The sequence below is a fragment of the Polypterus senegalus genome, chromosome 7 (assembly GCF_016835505.1).
Source record: "Polypterus senegalus isolate Bchr_013 chromosome 7, ASM1683550v1, whole genome shotgun sequence".
Taxonomy (NCBI): Eukaryota; Metazoa; Chordata; class Cladistia; order Polypteriformes; family Polypteridae; genus Polypterus; species Polypterus senegalus.
In genome coordinates, this window is record NC_053160.1 from 144,207,369 (window position 1) to 144,231,662 (window position 24,294).

Consider the following 24,294-nt stretch of genomic DNA (forward strand, 5'->3'; position numbering starts at 1 on the left):
GCACCTGCCTACAACATACAGTATGCAAGGTGGCATTTCATTTTCAATGCTATAATGATGCATTGTGGGATATTGTTTGACATCATTCCTCTCTTACACCTCTGCTAAAGCTCTCTACTTTTCTGACATCTCCTCCTCTCTATACATCAGTCTTCATACCAGTTCACTTCCCAATTCCAAACAAACATTCCTTATTAAATCTATACAACATTTTTTAGGGTTTTTAAAAAACATGTTATAGCAAAGCTCAACTCTTTTCATTTATCACATCTGTTACCCCACATACAAGAAATTCCATTGCTATCTGTAGTCTTGTGCAGACTTGCATGCTCTGAATGTTTCCATTTTAAGTGAATTTTAAAGGAGGTTATTGCGTAAGGAAAATATGTAACATTTACAAATTAAAGTGGGGCAAACTTTAACTGCAGTTATTTTACTAATCTTGATGGTCTGAAGGTGTTTGAGCTTAATTTCTTACTTTTTGTTGGTTAATAACACTACCGTAAGTAATCTGTCAGCTGCAACAGGGAAAGCCGCCTCCAGGATGCTGACCATAATTCACTTTTCCAATCATCTGCCTGTGTTCTTTTGGAGGTTAAACGATGGAAGTGAAGGGCAGGAGCAAGCGAGAGCTGGTGTGAACAAGAGGAAGCAGGTGGATGGGAGTGGTGCCCTAGAAAAAGAGTGTGTGGCTGGCGCTCCATGGAATTAAGCGTTGCTCATGTTGAGGGTTGAACATGGGAGCAAGAGCAACAACAACACTCCAGAAGACTCCCCCGCAAGACTGGCGAGGGCAACGGGAGTTGAACGGGTGATGGCTTGCCAGTGCCCCGTATATCGACATGGGACGGGTGGTGGAAACATAAGCAGATCAGAAGATTGTCTGCGCCTGTTAGATGACGTCTCTCCGTGCTGTAAGACCCGAGCAGGGTAAGCAAGAGAGACGTCAGTTTTAAAGAAAAGCATCGGGGACTGAGATTTTTAGAGAAGATTCCTGCAGTGTTTTATGGATTTTTGCATAGGATTTTAACCTCCACTATCACCGTTTTATGGATTATTTATTGAATTTTGGATGCACTGTACTGTTGGACACTTTTGCTGCTTATTTGGTTTTCAAATAAAAGCATTGTCTTTTTTGCACATACCCCTTGCCTGGTTGTATATTTCCTCATCTTGGTAACGTTATCGATGGTTGAAGGTCTAACAGGCTCCTGGAAAGAACAGGTAGCGTGGAGCAAACCCACACCGTCACAAGTGCCTTTCCCATGCTCAAGGCACTTAACACCTTGGTAATATCTCTACATATAGAAAATCCAATGTCTGTCTGTATGTCTGTCCGCTACTTAACAGATTTAGATCGGGTCTTTTTCTATAATTTACTTGAAGATTGCGGTTGATTTTGCGACTACTCTGATCGCACTTAATATCATAGTTCACTTACGGCAGCGATTTATTTGTGTGAATCTGCGAGAAAGGCTGCGGGCCGAGGGGAGGGGCAGCGTGATGTTAGGAGTGGGGAGCCGGGCAGGACCCTCCTCACTCACACGCCAGCCTCCGTTCGAATTGCTCTACCTCTGGTCATGTTTTGGAGTGGACCTTGCCTCCACTTAGCTAGTGATACCTGTTTGTTTATTGAATTTTAAGTTTGTCCTGTTTCACTACTATGCGGGTGGAGCCATAAGAGACGGCTAGTTTTAAAATAAATTTAATAATACCTTCATAATAAAAGTATCAATTTCTATCAAAAACATAAATTCCTGGATGACCCTTAACTTTTGAATGCTGGTGTATGTGTGCATTTTTAATATGGCTATGGTTAGAAACCATTCCTTTATTTCAATGATGGGACAACATGGTTGCTCAGGAGTAAGCACTGCTGCTACACGGATTTTGTTGTAATCCTGTGCCCAGTCATTGTCTATCTCTTTGTATCTGCATGATAATTTCAACAGACACATCAGGTTTCCTCCCACAGCCCTATCTTTAGGTTGATTCTAAACTGGCCATGTGGGTGCGGACCCTGCCTTATCTCCAACATAGTCTTAACAACATCATAGGCAAAGTAGTGTGCTGGGGCCCCAGTTTTAATAGCAAAACAGGAACATTCACAGGCATCAGAAACATTGTGAGACCCTGTGCTCCTGGGGTCCACGGCCAGTGCCCATATGTTAAGGTGGCCCTGTCCAACATTAGGGCAGTTGTGATCCTGAATAAAATTAGGCGGATGGGAGAAATGTTGTAAGTTTTGCTCCCACTTACTGTCTGAAAAAATTCTCAGCTTGCTTCTGTGCTATTCACAGCTTTTATATATACACATATATTTTTACAGGCCCTATAAACACTTATTATTCATAGATGAGCAAATAGGATCACGCTAGTCTTGCCGTTTATTTTGTATATAAAGTATCTTTCACATGCTTGCAGCTCTTAAGACTAGCAGCCCAATGTGACTGTAAACATAGGCAAAGAGTACAATTTTTCAGTACAGCCATACTGTTTATTATGAAACCTGCTCATCAGATCACCGACAATCCTGCAACTGTAAGTACACCAGAAAATGGAAAAATACATCCAATTGCTCAGAGCATGATGTTAATAAAATTAGTAGGTTTATTTCTCATTTGCAAAAAATGATCTTTTTTGCAATTGCTGAATGCCACACAGCTTCAGAGTCCTAGGTTTGGATTATGAGTTGAAGACAAAGTCTGTGCAGAATCTGCATGGTCTTCCTGTGCCTGCATGCCAGAGACATGCATGTTAAGCTAGCAGGTGAATGTAATGCGTAGGGTGGGTTTGTGTCCAAATGTGCCCTGTGATGTTTGGTGTCCCATTATGGGTGGCATACCGCCCTGTGCCTAGTACTGCTGGGATAAGCACTGGCAACCTGTGACTCTGAACTGAATACGCTGGTCAGAAAATGGATGGGTGATTCACATGCACTGGTGAGCTTATATCTGTTGCTGAGCTATTTAACAAGACGTCACATCACATTTAAAAAGGCGAAAAATAGAACAGACGACATCACGTAAAAACAAAAAAGGCTATATAGAAAACCCCATCGAAGTCACAGTTCAGAGTTCGCGGCCTCAGTCATTTGCAGATTTTTCCTTAGAACCTAACTAATAATTGTTTGTGGAAACCGCAAATATCTTCCTCAGTTTTATTATGGCTTTTTTCGTGGTAATAATGTACTGTAGATAGAACACAAAGCAACCGTGGAGGAAAAGGCGGCTTGTGATGGTGAAAGTAGCCAATCCGAGAGCGTTATTCATTTCTCCTTGCTGCTGATTGGCTGCTGCCCTGTGACATATCTCCGGCAGATTCAGCCCAGCATTCCCGTATCATAACAGTTTACCACGTGTAGCTATCTCGAGTGCATCGCTGAGTGTTCTCGTGGTTTTGGTTTTGTTCTTCTTAAAACCCTAAGATGCCGCTCAAACACCCTGCACCTTCTAAGACTTCTGGCAATGAACCAAAGCACCAGAAAAAAATTTAAGACAGTGCAGGAGAAGGTTGAACTCCCGGAACTAAAAAGTTAGGCCACAGTAGCCACCAGGGGAGTTGTAAATCCTCTGCTTTGCTGTGCAGTCAATATCTTCATTACATACCTTCATTGTACTGTACAGCTAATTCATCATCATCATCATCATCTTCTTCAATCAGTATCATTCATTATTGGTGAGTACCCATACATTTTACTTTATTTTTATTAAATTAAATTATTATGTACTTACCCTACTTATACCAACGAAAACGCGCTTGCATGAATTACAGTACATATAGGGGTAACATTTGGAATTTTACATTCTAGCACGGCGGGAGACAAAGCAGTACAGTACTGTACAGTAGACGGGTTTAACTTTACATTCTTTTTTAAGGATAATGTATTAAGTTGAGTTTGACATGAAATTAAAGTATTTTGGGGGCATATTTAGGATTTAAACTATAACGATAGGCATTAATAGGTATTTTTTTGACCACATCCAAAATTCGCGGTTTTTCACAATTCGAAGGTGCTCTAGGAACATAACCCCTGCAAATTTCAGGGGTTGTCTGTATTAAAAACACACAGCCATTACAAAATGGGCTATTTGTGGCCCTGTAGAAGTGCACATGTTTAACAACAATACCCAAATATTCCATGGCATTCAAGCAATGATTGATTTGTATTAACCGGACCAAAGTGGGCCAAGAAAGCATCCCCCACACCATTACAGCACCACCACCACCAGCCAGGTCTGTTGACACAAGGCAGGTCGGGTGCACGGATTCATGCTGTTGGTGCCAAGTTCTGACCCTGCCATCTGTGTGCTTCAGCAGAAATCGAGATTTATCAGATCAGGCTACGTTTTTAACTGTCCAGTTTTGGTGAGCCTGTGCCCGCTACAGTCTTAGCTTTCTGTTCTTGGCTGAGAGGACTGGAACTCATCGTGGTCTTCTGGTGTTGTAGCCTATGCACCTCAATGTTCAACATGTCATGTGCTCACTGCAGTTGTACTGAGAGGTTATCTGAGTTAATGTAGCCTTTCTATCAGCTTAAACCATTCTGGCCATTCTCCTCTGACCTCTACCCATTGGACTGCAGCTCACTGGATGTATTTTTCATTTTTTGTGTCATTCTGAAAACACTCTAGAGACTTGTGTGTGAAAATCTCAGGAGATCAATTAAACCTGCTTGTCTGGCACCACCAATCATACCATGGTTGAGATCACATTTTATATTAGAAGTGTCCCTAATAATTTTTCCCAATGAGGACACATGTTAAGAACCTGACTTATGCCCCATCAGATATAACACATAAGGACAGGTTGTGATCATATTTCAAAGGCAAGAGATAATATGCATGCAACTCTAAATTGCAATAATAACTTCAGAGACAATATCTACGATGGCTTGGGACCAAGACAAAAATCCTGAGAGAAATGTTTAATTAAAGAAAACGTTAAACCCAATGGAAGGAAACTGAAGGCAAAATTCGTGCTTGGTAGTTTAGAATGCTAAATATGGCACCACACTTGGTCCTGCTCCTCTGTCACACAACGCTATTTGTTGCCACTTGCTCTGACCCCGCGCTCCCTTGGAATGCCCAATACTTCCATGTCAAAAATGTGACTTGTGGTAATAAATACCTGTGGGCTAACTTTCAAGAAGGTAAATTGAAAAAAAAAGTTGTGCATTGAAATAAAGATGACTTTGATTATTTCTAGGAACACTGCACTGTGTTCTTATTTGAAAGCACGTTTAGGCCACAACACTTCCAACACTGACAATTCCACATGGGCTTTTTACTCCAGAATTCTCTTCCACATACATGCCCACCAGGATTATTAGAGTACTTCAGAAGTTCTGCTGCCTTGAAATGGAGATAAGTGATGACTCCACAGGTGTCTTACTATCATTTCGTAATTAAAGCTTCTGCCAGGAAATATTATGTCATGGAATATTGCTGGATACGCAAATCGGACCACATGCAAATTGCACAGCAAGGCTAACCTGCGTTTTGAGAATCCTTGAAAGGCTTACTAAAATGTTCTTTGGATTACTGGGAAACGCCAAACTTTTTAAACCTAAAAACTAAAACAAAAAAAATCATGCTAAAGACTGAGTTAGACTTCTCCGATCGAGTCACCAAAATAAAAATATTTCATTCGCTAGCATTGCATTTCACACTTTGGCTGCACTTTAAAACCCAGAAAGAGCAACCGCTTCTTTGCTCGTCCAGCGCGATTAGCGGATCGTTGATTCAGACAGCGACACAAACGGCTTTGTGGGAGCGGAGGGTCGCGATGACAGTGTCCTGACCTTGTAGCCCCCTGCATGTTGAGCTCTGACGTGACACTGCAGCAAACCCGGATTCGGCCTCTCTGTAACATGCTTCATATACAGAAGGAATTCGTGCATTAATCTAGTGTGCGTGTGTGTTTTTAATTATTGTTTTTGTTATTTTCAAACCGAGACATGCCGTATGTTCTCTGAACAGGCATCTCTCATCGACCCGAGAGAAACCCCATCTTCCAACACTAAGGTTTATTAATTAAAAGAGATGTGTGACTTACAGAATCGCTAGCGTTCTTCCGCAGGCTACCATGATCGGCGGGCTCCACCAGCCTCTCGAAAGAAGCAGATCCCAAGGATGAGCTTTTCTGGTGGGACAGCACTAAGTGAGACACGACGGGCTTGCTGGGACTGCCGTGTTTCTGCATTTTAGCTTTGCTGCCGACGTCCAGTCCCGGCGATCCGGAGAGCTTTTCGGTTTGCACGAGCGCCCCGGGCTCCTCTCCTTTACTGCAGAAGAAGCGCTCGTTGTCCAGCGGCTCCGATACCGAGCAGCACAAATTGGGCTGAGAGGACGAGAAGACGCGATCGAGCACTTTATTCCTTTTAACCTTAAAGGTCCATTTGCCTGCCTCTTTCTTGGGCTCCGCACTGCGGCGATCGGTGCTAATTTTTGGGCTCAAGAAAGGCAGGTTTTTCCAGATTCTCTTCTGGTAGGACAGGGACTCCTGCTCGGTGCCGGCAGCGTTGTCATCCTGAGGCTTGTCGTCCATGCTTCGCAGGCAGGAGCAGTAACAGCCAGCCAGCCTTATTCGGACCAAGGGGACCCGCGGTTTCTGCAAGCTGAGCGGCAGATTGAATTGTCAATGGCTGCTCTGGGGAAGGAAAGCGGGGGTTTTACAGGCTTGATAAAGTTGGCGTGTGCTCTGCAGCGACCAGAGAGCGATCACCTGCCGGTTTCCACCTTTACCGAAACTGAAGTACAGTAAAGCGGCAACATTTCAGAGGAAGCGTGCGTGGCTTACACGCTCGAGCCGCTCCATTTCACCCAGCGACCAGCGGAGTGGAAAGTTTGAACGCACGTGCCTAACACGACTCGCCTTACCAGCTGGCTCGCGCAGACGGCACGCGTCGATTGGCAGAGCGCACAGAGGATGGGGAGAGGCGGAGGAGCAGCGGTCCAGATGTGCCATTGACTAAATTCAGGGCTTCATCTGCGGCTCTGGACTATTGATTAGTGTTACTACTTAACAGGGGCGTGGGCAGTGGGACGCCCTCATAAATTCATGTTTGTCAATATTTCACTTTTGTATCTAAATGAGGATCGGACACCCTTCGAAGTAAAACTGGCCTGAGGTCTGATATCCGCCTGTCATTCGCATGTTTCTCTTGAGCCCCGCATTCAAGAAACTTCACATTAGTTTCCCAAACTTAATTTTTAATTACTTAGCAATTATCTCTATAAAAACTCCACTTACATTAATAAAGGCCTTAAAAAAAATAAATAAATAGCTGAGCGGGTTTAAAATGGTTCGACGAACACGTTAATTCTTTCGAGGGTAGAAGGGTCAGATCAGCTGTCCGACTACCCCGGAGGCTTGAGTCGCCCTCTGTGGTCTGTCTGAAGTTTGAACATCCACACTGCGCCTGTGTGATTTCACTGCTCATGGTCGTTGCCACACCTTTTTTTACTTGTTCTGTTCAATCACACGGAATAAATTCACCTACCGCAAAACACAGCAAGTAAAAATAGCGATATTAAATGCATATTATAATGTCCTTGGCCCGGACCTGAAAGTGATTCAGGGTGCACTTTTAATGCGCCAGAGTGGTTCATCAAAGCGGTCACATAAGTGCCGTTTGAGATTCCCAAAAAAACATCCACACGAAGGCTTCAGGCAGAACCTTGATTTATATAGATCAGTAACAGGCTCCGTAAATAGCCATGAACGGATGATAACAGATGCATGAAATCCCAGTGGCTTCTTGATTTTAAAAGGATTCGCGCTGCACACACTCACAAGTTCTGGCTTTCTTGATCTGTTCGTGTTCTGCTAGGTGGTCTGCTTTGTACATTAAAGATTTCTCGATTTTCCACAAGTAGGATGGGTAAACAGGCATATATAATTTCAATTAGCAACACATGGTCTGTGAACTGGGTACTTGTTGCCTCTTTAAAAGACTAATTCATCCACCAGTACATGAGCAATTAGAATAGTAAGTGTACTGTACTGTTGCGTTTTCCGGACCTGCATCACGCACATAAGGTCCACTGGCTTGCACGCACGCGCGAAAAGTGTCACGGGATAGTAGTGCGCGCTCACGAAACAATGTCCCTCGGTTTTACGGGCCACTGTCTTGCTTTGCATCACAGTTTACTGAGGTGCCTTCACACACTCCTTAGCACGCCGGGCAGTACGGACCCCCAAATAACACAGGACATTCATTACTGCGCTACCGTCCCGTGACACTGTTCGTGCGTGCGTGACGTAATAGTAACAGTACACAAGGCTTTCTCAGTGTGAGAAGATCGAGGTCAACAGCCAACTCGGTATATGACTTAACAGTGGCAAGAAAATAATAATAAAAAAAAAAACACGTGCCTCAAGTAGCAATTATCACTTTTATATGTAGTCTATTAATTATTTATAATAATATATATACAGTATATTTCACTTAAGAAATATAGCAAAAGTTAGACATTGCAAGATGCTGAGAGATTAGTTCGCGCTTTTGTTTTCAGTCGACTAGATTACTGTATTGCATACGATACCCCCTACCCCACCCACTCCCCGGACTACCCAAAAAAGACATCAATCGATTGCAACCAGTACAGAATGCAGCTTCTAGAATCTTAACTTGGAAACAAAAATCCAAGCACATCTCTCCAGTTTTGATGTCACTACTTTGATTACCTGTGTCATTTAGAATTGACTATAAAATACTGCTTATGGTTTACAAAGCCTTAAATAATCTTACTCCATCTTATATTTCAGAATGCCTCTCACCTTACACTCCAAATCGTACCCTTAGATCTTCAACTGAGTGTCTGTTTAGAATTCCAAGAACTAAACTTAAAAGAAGTTGTAACGCAGCCTTCTGCTGTTATGCACCTAAAATCTGGAATAATTTACTGATAGAAGTTTGCCAGGCTAATTCAGTGGAGCAATTTAAAAAAACTGCTAAAGACCCATTATTTGAACATTGCTCTCCCATAGCTTCATTTTAGTGTAATCCTGGTATTCTGTATATGCATTTAATTATCATTATTACTCATGGTGGCTCCGTAATCCGTATTATCCCCTACTTTCTCTTCTGTTCTTTTTCTGGTTTTCTGTGGTGGAGACCTGTGCCACCACCACCTAATCAAATCAAGGACCGGGGTGAGAGTATATTTAAGGCTTTACCTCCCCCAGAATGCGAGAGCAGCTCCCTGGCTTACAGCGGGGTCATGGGTTTGGAGCATGGAAGCTCAATGCTACTGGAGCTTGTTGCCGCTGCCAGGGGGCACCTGGATGATTTCTGAGCCCTTTGGTGCAGCACCTACGCCACATCCGGAAGTGCTGCTGTAAGAAAGTCATTGAGCACCTGGAGCACTTCCAGGTGCCCTATAAAAGGAGCCAGCAGCCATTACTCCAGAAGCCAGAGTCAGGATGAGGTGGACAAAGCAAACCTGGAGGAGTGGAGAGAGAGAGAGGGTAAGAAGAGGAAGTAGAGAACTGTGCTTTGGTCCTGTCTTCGTACTGTGTTGCTGTTGGGGAGATGAGACAAAAGCGTTTCCCCATAGAAATAAAGTGTGTGCTGTGCTGGAACTCGTGTCTCTGCCTGTCTGTGTTGGGGTTGGGCCGGCTCGAGCACCCTGGTGGACAACAGTATGTTTTGTTTAAAAACATCCGATTTCTAAAGGGAGACAGTAGTGTCCTTAATAACAATAATATCAAGTGAGCTGTCTCATTATGGTATGGTATCTCTCCTTAAAAACTAAACGTCTATTGAGTAAATTAAGCCAACACAAATGCAGAAATAATACATATAATTAGGTGCAGAGGTTGGGTGTAGTTTTGAAGAGGCTACATGGCATGAAGAAAAATGTATAGTTTATAAGTGGAGCTAGAAAAGATGGTAGATGCACCATTTGACCAGTGGTGAGATAATAATACATCAGGAGATCAAAGCTGAAGGCAAAAAGGTATTCTTCAATCTCAACAACATTTCACATTGGGTTTGATGGTAAATTCATCCATATCAGTGCCCATATTTATCAAGCATCTCCTAGGAATTGCAATGAAAGTCTGACTAGAATGAGAATTTCTCCTACCTCTGAGTAGGCCATGAGATGTAGTTACAAAGCATCCTACTCGAAGTCCCAGCCTGGAGTAGGAGGCCATATCTGAGAATAAATTATGTCACACATTTATGGTACTCCTTGCTGCAAAATAGCACTCATGATAATGCTTTGTAGTTTTCTGATACAAATGCTAAGGCTTCACCATAAAGATAATAGCAATAACAATCTAACAGTAGGAGAAGAAGAAGGCAAACATAATAAGGTAGAATATTGCGCTAAGCTGCAACGCACTTCTCAACAACTTCATGAATAATACTGTAATGAGCACCAAAATGGAAAGACTGAGACACACACACACCGAATGAGAGTTAAGCCTGATAACAGGCTTGTTTATTTAACAATGACTGATCCACAGCTGAGATGTACTTCCAGAGGAATCAGCATCCCACTGTTATGGCCACAAGAAACACCTCATAAAGTCACAGTTGCTGAAATTAGCCGTACTCTTCCTGAAGTGGCGTTCACTCTTCCTGTGTTCTTGATTGCCTTCCAGAGTTGTGTGCCATGTCTGTCTCCATGATCCCTCCTTATCTTCTGTGATGTTCTATTTTTATAATACCTCAGGAGTCGCCTCCTGCCTTCTTGAACCTTCCTGAGCTTGTGAAGTGTAATGCGAATGTTCCAGGGTTTTGTGGAATACAGAGCTCAGCATACCTGTGTGACATTTCTCTGTTCCATCTGACCCGTTTATCTTTAATGTGATGTTTGCTACAAAACAGTTTGCATGCACAGCCGCTTGTGTGTCAGTATTGTGATATTCACATAGGCAAGCTCATTCACCTTTGGGGCAATCATCTTTATAGGCATACCAATTTGCAAGAATGCAGTTTGCATTAACATTACCTCACCTGAAGTCTTTGAGAAAAAAACAAATCAGCATGCTACCTTGTGCTTTGTAAGGGCACGCAAAGTTCACTGCCAAATTAGAGAAATGGTTGTGACATACCCAAATCCTTGTTATTATAAAGCTGCATTTTTCCCTGTGTCCAAAATGTGCAACATTGTCAAAACATCCACTTTTGCTTACAGCACGTGACGTCTATGTGAAGACAGACCAATTATGGAATCTGCAAGATTTGTTACAAATAGCATTCCATCTCTGTCAGATTGAGATAATTTTATGAGTTCATTGTTGTCCAGCGTTTCCAAAACCTTAAGCCTTTCTCGGGATGTGCGTGCCAGTCTCAGCTTGAATGCCATTTTCTGGCTGGTGCTAGCGAGTCAGGACAGCTCACGAGATCTCCTGAATCTTGGTTAGGTTTGGAGTAGTTTCCTAAACTAGTAAAATGCAATTACACTTACTCCTAAGAGTAGGACTAAATTTGTGTCACTCAGGGTTTTGAGCCTGGTAGGACTGTTTTCCTATTGATTATTATGGGCACATGTTACCGGAGATACCTAATTACCAATGAGTTTGAATTATTTAATTTTATAACAGACTCCCTTACATATAATTAATACCTAATTTCTAACTGAAAAACCTGAGCTCTAATAAGCATTAGACGTAGCTACCATGTCTAAGGACGGTAGACGTGAGATGAGCTGAGTTGCTCAAAAAATGGATGGTACTGCACACTGTTGCTCATTCAGTAACCAGCATTAACATGGCATGTGATGTGGAAAAAACTTTCCTCTGTTTTCAAAGTAGTCATTCACGGTGACCAGGCGAGAGTGCAGAACAATTCTTTATTTGCACACAGATATGCACAAATGTCTGAGTAGTCATTAATACAATTCACTTGCTTTTATGCTTTTTTACTACCATTACCTCATTTAATACATCACATCATCTGACTCTTAATATGCATAGCTTTATCATGTCATCCAATCATCTGGTGACACTAGTATTTTTTTGACTCCTTTCGACTCTCCCATTTACCTGAATGTTGCTTGCTTGCAATAGGGGTGATTTGAGGAATGTACTATTGGTCTTAGTACCACTTAATAGGAGGGGTCTTTGGGCTTTCCCATTAGTTTATCCTTGCTTTCTAGAGAAGTGTTCATTACTCATTTACCTCATTCTAACCTTGGAAAATCAAGCTGCTGGTTTCTGTAAGGTGAGGCAGACCTCACGTACCTAAGCTTTAGGCTACATTTAATTAACCCTTGAGTTACCTTTTGTCCTTTATGTTTTAGTAATTCATTGCTACAACATCATTTAAATATATACATGGGCAATAATTTATATTATATACATTAACTAAAAATTCCATAGTGATTCTCACAAGTTGCCTAGCATGTCCAGAAAAAATGAAAACAAGCAATATAGGTCTGTATATTGTGACTGGTGTCGCCACTCTTAACAGTAAAACTTTGGCAAAGAAACACAGCTACCCTTCAGAAACTCCATCTTAAACAGTATTTCAGTCGGAAACAAACACACTCTTAGGCCGAGTTTATACTTCACACGACGTGATGCAAGCGCCTGTGGATGCTACTGCTATGCAAGCATTGTACTGTTAATACGAGTATTTACGTAAATCTGGAAGATTCCACAAGGCGGTTGTGTGAAAAATCATCACGGTGAGAACAGGTTCGGCTTTGCCGTGTTGTGAATTGCCCGAAACATCCATTAAATTCCCAGGACACCTTGCCACAATATCTCTGAAGTGGATGGATATTTAATGATTACATTCATCAATCCAGGGATGTGTCCATTCCAGCTAGCATTGGGAGCGAGGCAGAAACAATCCCTGGATGGGGCATCAGCTCATCGCAAGGTGAATTCAAGCACACACATACACTAGTGTCATTTTAGCATCACCAAGGGAACAGGAGCACACTGTGGAAACCTACCAAGAAAACATGCAAACTTCAGCCAGGGAACGCCAGGGACGTGACTCCCTACTTTGAGACAGCAGCGTTACTGCTCTGCCACCGTGCCACTCCACATGTGTAATTATTAACAGTGTTTATTATTTAAGTGAAGTTAATGAGTTATCTGTAAAATGTAATATACATGATTTAATGCATTTCATCATGAAAGTAAAATCAAGTATAAATCTAAGGATTGTAAATGTGCAGAGAGCCGGAATATCATAATGTATTCTGTGCAACGATTGCTGCTTGCCGCTGCTGTCAGTGCAGGAGGAAGCCCCAGAAGCACATAGCAATTAAGAATTGGGTCGCTTTTAAGATCACGTTTATGATGGTCTACTTCAATGATAAAATGAAGTATGAGATTAAAGTGGAAATTTCGAGACTTAAGCAGAAATTTCCACTTCAATCACAAAATACACCTTTTTACTGTATCCCTAACTTTTTTTTCTCTTTAGTTGAAATACGCTACCGTACATTCTGATGCTGTTGTGAAGGTACAAAAAAAAGACAGCACAGAAGATGGAATATGAGACCTTTAAAATGTATGGCGTCATTACGATGGGGAATATGTGACGCTTGTATGTCAGCATTTTGCTTCACCACATCGAACCGTTCATCAAACATCTAAGCGCACACATCGATTCTGTAGGATCTGCAAAGCGACTTTCTGTCACATGTGGAAACTAAACAGAGACTCTGATGTCACATTCCAGCTTGATCACACTGCACTCCCCGAGTTTTTGCTGGTACTTCAACTCTCGCACGCGTTGCGTTAAGTTCTGAGGATGTGCTCAGAGGAAGTATCAAATGAATGCTGGGAACGCGTGGCAGCCATGATGCGTGCACATATGCGTTCTGAGCATGAAGCCTAAACAGGCTCTTACCTGTCCCCTTTGCAGGATCAGCTGCACGCTTGCAGGCTTTCTGCGCGACGTACGTCTTGCACAAGGTTTGGAACATTTAAAAGATGGAACCCCTGCCAACCTAACGGCTCACTCTCCTGTCCTCTCTCCCTCAGACTGCGTCTGCTCCAGTTGCTGCTTCTGAGCCATTGAACCCACTTGATGAGAAGGACTGTGTTTTTCTGACCTGGAGACAGGAGCTGAAGCACCACGTTTGTGCTTTTCTACTGTTGACGAACTCCAGCTGGAAAAGGTCTTTTACTGTTTATGTGCAAATGGGTTATTAGGGGAACCTTTCTAACTGTAATAGCACCGCTGAAACTTGCTGTTTTGTTTACTTGGGTTGCAAGGTACTGGCATTCCTAAAGTTCAGCTCTGGGTTTGAAAGTGGCCAAAATGATACAGCTTTCTGAAGAAACATGTCAGTGTATTGTTTTCTTTTTGTTTGTTTTTTTTGCAGATGAGGATTGATTCATGTCACAGATTGCCAAGAAAGTAAAGATTTTATATAAAGCTGTCTGTTCAAGAAGAGGGTGAACTGGATTTAACTAAAATAGAAAAACAAGGGGAAGGACGAGATGCGCAACTACAGTACATAAGAGGATAAGGACATTGAAGTGTGCAGTGTGAGAAACAAATACCTTACAGGTCCTCAGCTGACTTTCTTACTAAATACCCACCAAATAGCTGTATCAACTGCAACATAGAAAAGCCGACTCCAGGATCCTGACCATAAAACACTTTTTCAGTCATCTGCTGTCCAACATCTGTGTTCTTTTGCTCACTGTAACCTTTTCTTTTTATTTGCCAGATTCAAGTATGGCTCATTCTTTGAGACTCTGACGCTATGGCCAGTATCCCAGAATCATCATTTCTCGTCATTCTTTCTGTGACACACAGATTTTACACGTCTTACTTATGACTGACACACTACACGCTTTTGATAACATTTAACATTTCTGCCACTGCCTAACCACCACCAAAAAGTTTGCAGATGATACCAAGATAGGAGGATTAGCAGATAATTTGGAATCCGTTATATCATTACAGAAGGACTTGGATAGCATACAGGCTTGGACAGATTTGGGGCAGATGAAATTTAATATCAGTAAATGTAAAGTATTACACATAGGAAGTAAAAATGTTAGGTTTGAATACACAATGGGCGGTCGGAAAATTGAGAGTACACCTTATGAGAAGGATTTAGGAGTCACAGTGAACACTAAGCTATCGACTTCCAGAAAGTGTTCAGAAGCCATTAAGAAGGCTAACAGAATGTTAGGTTATATAGCACGGTGTGTGGAGCACAAATCCAAGGAGGTTATGCTCAACCTTTATAATGCACTGGTGAGGCCTCATCTTGAGTACTGTGTGCAGTTGTGGTCTCCAGGCTACAAAAAGGACATAGCAGAGCTAGAAAAGGTCCAGAGAAGACTGACTAGGCTGATTCTGGGGCTACAGGGGTTGAATTATGAGGAGATTAAAAGAGCCGAGCCTATAGAGTTTAAACAAAAGAAGATTAAGAGGTGACATGATTAAAGTGTTTAAAATTATGAAGGGAATCAGTACAGTGGATCGAGACTATTATTTTAAAATGAGTTCATCAAGAACACGGTGACACAGTTGGAAACTTGTTAAGGGTAATATTAGGAAGTTTTTCTTAACACAAAGAACGATAGACACTTGGAATAAGCTACCAAGTAGTGTGGTAGACAGTAAGACGTTAGGGACTTTCAAAACTCGACTTGATGTTTTCTTGGAGAAAACAAGTGGATAGGACTGGCGAGCTTTGTTGGACTGAATGACCTGTTCTTCTCTAGAGTGTTCAGATGTTCTAATGTTCAATACTAATGGCATTTTTGGCATGAAGAGTCTGGTTGGACTATAATAGAATTTTTGTTTATGTGTGCAGACTTCGCTAACATTAACAATAACGTATGTAATTGATGATATCTAGCCCTCTAATGAGTAGTGAGATGTACAAGTCCATGCATGGCTCACATCACAACAAAATCAAACAATCGGTGCCTGGTCTGTATTGTTTGTCATCAGATCTTCGTGATGTCCTTTGACACGGTCATCATCTGACAAAATACAGCCATAAAAATGTAAATGTTAAGGAAACAGTGAGCCTCACAATCACCCTGCTGCCCAGTAAAACATAGTATATTAGCTATAAGAGTTTACATGAAGGCAGAAAGAAAGATGAACCCTGCAACCTCCATTCCACAGTGAACAATACAATGACAGGGCTAAACTGAAGGGCTCCCAACATTTGGTCAGCTTCCTTTCTGAGTTTGAGGTGATAACAGAAGGTGTTTATCAGTGATGAGCTGACATTCTGCAGAGACTCCTCCACACAAAAAAGCGTCAAGTGCCTAAAGTGGCAATCCACTTTCAAGCTCATAACTTGCAGTATGATGAAACAGCAACACTCAAGGTTAGATTCAAAAGGCTTTCACATGAAAATGGACAAGCAATAATAATATGAAATAGATATAATCATTACACATACTGTACTGAATGACTTGAACCCAACACTCCAAGGCTTTCTGTAGCAGCGCTAACCGCCATGTGGCCAGGTATTAGCTGGAGATCTCAAGGCTGACAATCAAACACACAATTTACTACATACAGTACCTGATATTTCTGCACCAGGACTCTGCACTTCCCTGAAACAGGAGCCTCATACTGCTGCCTTCTTTGGCACAAAGTAGAAGGACCACACATAAGACTCCCTTAAATTTAGCGTCATCATCTGGTCCTCCTCAGCAGTGGGTCGTTCAAGATGTCACCCCCACTCCATTCTGTTGTGGACCACCCAGGCTAGCACTGCCAGCTTAACCTGACACAGACAGGCATGGGGCACAAGTCCAAGGAAGACACGTTTTAATTTTTTTTTATTTTTCCTCGTGGGAAATGCCTTTCCCATTTCCCACAGGCACAACACAGTCCAAAGCGCAATGCACAGACAATTCTCTTCCTCTTCTTCTTTTCCTCTTTCTTCCTCTACTGGTCAAGCTTTGTCTTCCTCCTTCTGACTCTGGCTCCCTGAGTAGTGGCTGCTGGCTCCTTTTATAAGGCACCCAGAGGTGCTCCAGGTGCTTGATTACTCGTTTCCAGCAGCACATCTGGGTGTGGCAGATGCACTGTCCATAAGGGCTCAGCAGCTCCTGCTACAGCACCCCATCGCAGCGCCTGCAGATCCTAACAGGGCTGCACCAAACTCCAACTCCCATGAAGCCCTGCTGGAGTCTGAGGCACCGCTGCAACCCAGGGTGGGTTGCCATCTAGCGTCCCAGAGGAGGTAACGCTCTGGCCATGCTTGCTCCCTCTGCTCACGGTCCCCGGCTACACGCTACACTGTTCAGCGTTGAAGGAATTAAAGTGAGAGGACTGGTGGCCTTTGCTGGGCTGAATGTAAGATGGTGTGCTTCATGCATTCATGATATTGATCTGTTTATTAATAACTGTAGTTTATTTAGGGTGCTCATAAGAAATGTAACGATTTACTTCATGAGATAGAAGTACATAACAAGCAAGAATTGCAGTGTCAAATATTTGAAATATTAAAATGTATGCTTCCATTTAAATATTTAAATGTTTAAATATTCTCAGTTGTAATAGAAATTTATAATTTTTCACCCTCTGATAGAGGTCATTTTTAACCTTAAGGAGTGTCACTTATGGGCGGCACGGTGGCGCAGTGGTAGCGCTGCTGCCTCGCAGTTAGGAGACCCGGGTTCGCTTCCCAGGTCCTCCCTGCGTGGAGTTTGCATGTTCTCCCCATGTCTGCATGGGTTTCCTCCGGGCGCTCCGGTTTCCTCCCACAATCCAAAGACATGCAGGTTAGGTGGATTGGCGATTCTACATTGGCCCTAGTGTGTGCTTGGTGTGTGGGTGTGTTTGTGTGTGTCCTGCGGTGGGTTGGCACCCTGCCCAGGACTGGTTCCTGCCTTGTGCCCTGTGTTGGCTGGGATTGGCTCCGGCAGACCCCCGTGACCCTATTCGGATTCAGTGGGTTAGAAAATGGATGGATGGATGGATGGAGTGTCACTTAGAGAGCTAGGACCACCAGCAAATATAATCAGATATCAAAACATTTGCCATATTTGTGATCACCAACCTTAAAGTAGCATAAACTGACACTGCACATGCCTGTATTACTAATCCCCATTTCTTCAAAGTTCTTGAAAAGGAGTAACTTCGACTCCTCGTATCCCCTAAGGTGGTGAAGCCCTGGGCTAAGTTGACGTGGCTCAACTAAAGTGACAAATTGTCAAGTCCTTCTGATCGTTTAATGGCTTATTTTTTATAATAAGGGTGTAATTTCCTGTACAAAATATTGACAGTGTTTTATGTGTAGAGGGCCAAAAATGGGGAAAATCCTCAAAAAACCTAATGTCTTGCATAACTGAACATCAAGACGAGAGTAACGGTGTACCATACAGGGAGTTTTCTAGGAGTGGTGAGTCAAGAGTCACCAGAAGACAAAAAAATGGAAGTAATTGCAAAGTATTCATAAGTAATTCTTATTAACACTCAAAAATGTTTAAAGGATTTAAAATTTCAGGGTGGTCATAAATATTTTTAAAATAAGTTAAATTACTGAGGGAAGCTTATACTTAACTTTCACAACATCTGGTGGGCTTGCGCCCCTCTGGCCTTCAGATAAGCCACAGAAGGCTTGCTACAGTGCATCTGTTAGTCACTTATTACTACATACTGTACCAGAAGCAAAGCCTTTGTTGAGGTCGCACAGTTGTAAGAGGCTAATGGACTCACTCTGTGAAGTTCTTTAGTGCTTTTTAAAAGCTTTGATTGGTTGTGGTAAAACTTTAACAAAGGTCAATTTAACTAAAGGTCAACTGACTAATAGATGTACAGGGGTAGCTCCGGTTCTTAAGTGTAACTTGTCGCCACTCTTTTCTTGCTTTGAAGTGTTATATTTTTGTTCATTTTACATGGCAGTCTTTCATATTCATATTATGTAAATATATTACAGAATTTGCCATTTTTCAACATTGACCACTTAGACCAGCATGAGCTTTTATTTTGACTTCAGAAAAAAAAGAGTTTCATGCTGGGTTTCATGTAACTTATTACCAATCCCTGCACTTCAGTTTCATAAAAAATTTTTAAAATATCAAAAACTGAAACAGCAACATAGTAATATTAGATAGATAGATAGATAGATAGATAGATAGATAGAAAATACACTATATAATAGATAATTAATTTTAAAATAAACTTTATTTTGCATAATAATAAAAAACATGAACAAAGCAGTAATATGCAGTTAATAAATATGTAACAATTTCACAAGAAAGCTAATGATTGCATTGCTCCACTACTATTGTCCTGTACACGTCTCCTTCTCCGCACATAAGTTATAGAATTGTCCATAATAAGTAAGTAATTTATAATTAGTTAATTGTACCACTACTCCCCTGTACATGCCTCCTAATCCACACATAAATATAAATAATTGTCCATAATAAATACACATTTCATAATCAGTTTACTTCTCCACTACTCCCCCTGTACTCGTCTCATACTCCGTACGTCACTCTCCATTATACACACAGCACTGTATTCCCCAGGACGTCTCCTGTTCTGCACTTTCAGCCATCCATCCATCCATCCATTATCCAACCCGTTATATATCCTAACTACAGGGTCACAGGGGTCTGCTGGAGCCAATCCCAGTCAACACTGGGCGCAAGGGAGGAAACAAACCCAGCCCACCGCAGCGCTTTCAACCATCCTGTATTTAAATATTTTGAATGACATTTAAAGAAGTCACCACCCAGTCACCAGCTTGCCCCTCTCAACAGAACACGAAACCCTCCCAAGCCCCCATAAATCGCAGAAGGTCTGCATGTCTCCAGTAAGGTGGTGGTAAGTGAATTCCAGCTTCAATTGGCACTTCACCAGCATTTTAAACATTAGGAGCACATCGGTGGTCTTTGAGTTTTTTTTTTTTTTCCTCCTGGTTTTAAAGATTGAGAGTTTTGCTTGGCCCAGAAGATCATTTCCAAGCACACACTTGCTTCTCTGTCTCAGAGTATACTTAACCCCAAAAATAAAGCAAACAGCTGACCATGACAGTGCTGTCCCATCAAAAAGTGTCTTGAGAAATATATAAAGTAGTTTAAGTCTTTTGCAGTTTACATAAAGGTGAAAGAGTTTCTCGCTGTTGACAAAAAGGACAACAGTCTGATGTTCCCGGTGAAATAGCCGATAAGAAGGAGCTGGTGACGAGAGCCGCATGAAGAATCCTCCATTGCATTCAGCAATTCTTTTTTGCAGTGGTTGTTTGTAAAAGGTTCTCCACACTGGAGTTTCATTCACTCCAACATACAGTTCTTGTCTCCACCGTGTGTCTGACAAGTCTCTAAGAAATTTGTAAAATGTCACTTTAACACATACCTGGTAGAGCTCATTTTTTCCCACCATGTCAAATTGTTTATCTATTAAGCTGCCAATTCTCAGAATGGAGCCCGGCCGGTCAGTGAAGTCTGTGACATTGGGCTTGACTTGAATGACAAGCTTCTTAACATCCAAGTTGAAAATCTGATTGTCTGGAGAGACGCTTTGACATGGTGACCCTGCGCCTAAGGTGACTAAGGCCTCCTTAAACTGTGTGATGGACAGCCAGCATTTCAGTCCGGTCGGGACGTCCCTCAAATGAAGACAGCAGCCTTTACAGGACAATACATCCCCCAGGACACTAGATGGCAACTTCTTTGGATGGAAATGGTTCCCCGGACTCCCACAGGGAAGCATGGGACATGGAGTCCGGTTCTTCAGCACTGTTGGGTGCCGTGGGTGCCGCCAGGGGGAGCTCACCAAGAACCAGGGGGATATTACGGTGATGTTAACCTGTAAGTACTTAGGAGTCAGGAGGACAGAAACCCGCAGTACTTCCAGGACAACTGAAGAAGGTGTTTGACCCGGAGACGGAATACTTCCGGGTCAGAGACTTTAACAGGATTATGGGAAACCCCAGTAGATCGAGCCAGAGTTGGGTGGTAGAGGACGGAGCTGCTGGGAGTGGAGGATTGTGTTTATTATTATTGATTATTGTTATTGTATTTATTGAAGAATTGTGGAGAGTGCGGTGCTTTGTGCACTTTATTTGAAGAATTATTATTAAAGAATCTTCCTGTGCTTTTACAAGTGTGTCTTGGACATCTGTCTGGTGGGTTCAACGGGGCAACAGTGCCTCTAGAGGCTACAACTGGCACAGAAATTGGTGTATGAGCCGTCCAGACCTCATGCCCAGGACTGATGTGAGGCGTGCTGCAGTGTGCCATGTGCCAGATAGATAGATAGACATTTGTCCACAAAAGATAAATAAATAAGAAAGCACACATACACACAACTTAGTGTCTTCATTGATTCTTTGTGTGTAATATATTTTGCATGTACTATTAATGGATAATGGAGTATATTGTAGTTTGATTAAATAAAGTTATCACAGTCAATTCAATTCAATTCAATTCTTTATTGTCATGTGTACAAGTGCCATGTATAATGAAATGTTTGCTTGCATGTGACCCCGCAGACAGTGAACATAGACAAAAAACACACAATAAATAAATGAATATAAATAAGTAAATAAATAAAGCCAGCATGATTGGAATAAATAGAGACAGTGGCAGAAGTATATGTGCAGGTAGCAGTGGAGGTGACACAAGGTAAATGTGTCAGTTCAAGACAAGACTTCTTGGACAAGAGACTGACCACTTCTTGTCGTAGGGTGTGTCAGTATTGCTGACTGCTGTTGCTGATCTCACTGCTGGGTCATGTCAAATAGACGACTGAAAATCACATTTAACAATCGCGTGTCAACCATCTAGCGCTGCCAAACGTTTCAATACAATTTATCCTTTATAAGTCACAGTCATCTTGTAAATGTGCATTCATGGAGGCTCCTCAAAACCCGTTGTCACAAACTCGAACAAGAGCCATAGCAAGGTTTGGGGCAGCCACCTGTATATTGTGTATCCTGGCTGCAAAATTGAAAAAACAAGTGATAGCACTGGTGTGCACAGATCAGAGTCCAAAACAGAACTGCCCTCCTGCAGAGAGGAGTGAGGTTTTATAGGGAGTCTTGGGGAAGTGACTTCGTCCTTGGGGCCAGGACAGGAAGTGACGTCGTCCTCTGGGCAAGGACAGGAAGTGACTTGTTCAAAGTTGAGGCACTGGAACCTGGTTGGATTTCCCGGGAAAGGTCTGCAGGGAACTCAGAAAGAAACTTAGTGCATCCCACCACCCCCTGGTCGGGTGAGTCAGTACTTTTCTCTAAACCCTTTAGCTGCCTCCTACTTGCACATGTGTGACATCGCCCAGTTACATGCTGAAACAACCATATATGAATCCTACTAATTGTTTTGTCTCGTTAGAGCTCCATATTACTCTGCTTTCTCCTTTTGTATTCTTTAACCTATAGCCTTTGTCAGAATGCTTCAAATCCCATAGACTTACCACTGTTTATAAGGTATTGTACTTTATAGCTTTCCCCAACCTTCAAGCAAGCATTTAAGTTACAACTTAATACTGTACAACTTAAATAATGTATTATCGATAATATTCATAAAATAATAATAAGCAAAGTACATTTGAATATTGGCAACCATACAACTTGAACAATGCCAATGTGTAGTTTCAGGAGACACACAGACTTGTTGTTACTGTAGTAATAATTTTATTGCTTTCTCAATTTGGCTGCTGAGTTGTGCTTCTCAGTGTTGTCTTTATTTCATTTCATGGTGTGTGAGATGCTCCTTCATCATGAAGGTGAGAGAGATAGGGAGGGGTAAAGCATTCTTCGTCCAAATCCTTACACCAATAGGGTGTCGTGCTACAGAACGGCCTCTAATTCAAACCAATCCCAGACAGCCAATGGGGGCACACAATACCTTTCACACCTGCCCCCAAAACCATTTGTTGATGCTGATGCTTGCCAGCTAGGTAATTTGGCTTTCCTGTGGGGGTTGATTGAGAGAGTCCAGTAGAGAAACACTTGCCAAACTGGTTTATGCACTGTCTGTGCCTGTCATAAAATTACAAAGACTCAGTCCTAAAAGGGGTGGAGGGTTAGTCAAATATCAAACCACTGCTGTTCCCATCAATGATATAACACTAATATTACATTGCTTTGTCTAAGTGACAAATAAAGATGTACAATATATTTAGCAACTTATATACAAAATTTAACACCACAAACACTAATCAACCTCATACATATGCAATCAAGATACAGCAATCCTTCATTGGCTGGAAGAGCAGCTTCCTACATGACATATCTAGTAGCAGTGAGATTTAAGTTCTCATCTCTGAATTAGAGGCATGCAAAGAACCTTCATTTGGTGGCCGAAGCACGTCTGTCAGCTACGAGCCCAAATATGCTGAATGGCAACGTGTTACTGCAGCTGTGAATACCGTGAGGTCCAGCCACACCATGACTGAAATAAAACAAAATAAAGGGTTTGATCTCTGAGAACGAAGAGGATCAATGGTCACCAGCAGAGTGAGTGTAAAACGGGAAGAGGAAAAAACCTCATTCATGCTCATCTATAATTAGAGATGCATTTTAATGCGGCATTATGCCAGAGCAGTCATGACGATTGGCAGTCTCATCTTGGCATCACAGATGAATTATGCATTAATGGACTGTAACAAAAGCAGCTTCATTCTCTTTAGGTGCCCTTATTTCAATATAAGTGCTCTGATTACGTTAGGAAAATCTACACTGGTGCAATTGCCTTTTGATTTTGGTAATTTCAGGTAATTTCAATTCTCCTCAATTCAGGAAGAGACGAGACAGCCTATAGGGATGAGGTCCAAAGACTGAGTGCACGGTGCTCTGAGAACAACCTTACCCTGAACTCTACAAAAACAAAATAACTTATAACACAAACCACAACCCAATATACATCAATGGAGAATGTGTGGAAAGAATTCTTACTTTGGGTTTCTGGGTATACACGTTGTAGAAGATCTCTCCTGGTCCACAAACACCCCAGTGGAAGTCAAGAAGGCACAGCAGTGAATCTCCTTCCTGAGGATCCTCAGAAAAACAACCTGAAGGAGAAGCTGCTGGTGTCCTTTTACCGCTACTCCTTTGAGAGAGTGCTGTCATAATGCATTTCTACGTGGTATGCCAGCAGCTCAGAGGATCATAAACTCTGCCCAGAAAAAGAGGACTCTTCAGGTCTCGCTGCCATAACAGAGCAGTCAACATGAAAGACCCTTCCCACCCTGGACATCACTTGTTTGAGTTGCTGCCCTCTGGAAGGACGTTCAGGTCCATTCAGTCACGGACAAACAGATTTAAGAACAGTTTCTACCCCAGAGCCATACAAGAACGGAATATTACTAAACACTTATAATGACTGACAATGACCAATGTGACAACAGTCACTCTTGCACTATGAGTA

The 24,294-nt window shown here is 42.1% G+C and overlaps 1 protein-coding gene across 4 annotated transcripts in view; it reads right to left on the reverse strand.

Annotated features, from left to right (window-relative positions):
• Window positions 1–6,903, reverse strand: part of mctp1a (multiple C2 domains, transmembrane 1a) — a 934,223-nt gene extending 927,320 nt beyond the window's left edge. For 3 of the 4 annotated variants that reach the window (XM_039759356.1, XM_039759355.1, XM_039759354.1), the window contains exon 1: window positions 6,058–6,896. In XM_039759356.1, the coding sequence (XP_039615290.1) occupies window positions 6,058–6,549 (492 nt within the window). In that variant the 5' untranslated portion in view covers window positions 6,550–6,896. Of the gene's footprint in view, window positions 1–6,057 lie in introns of all 4 variants that reach the window. The other variant, XM_039759357.1, reaches the window with a different exon arrangement.
• Between the last annotated feature and the right edge of the window lie 17,391 nt (window positions 6,904–24,294).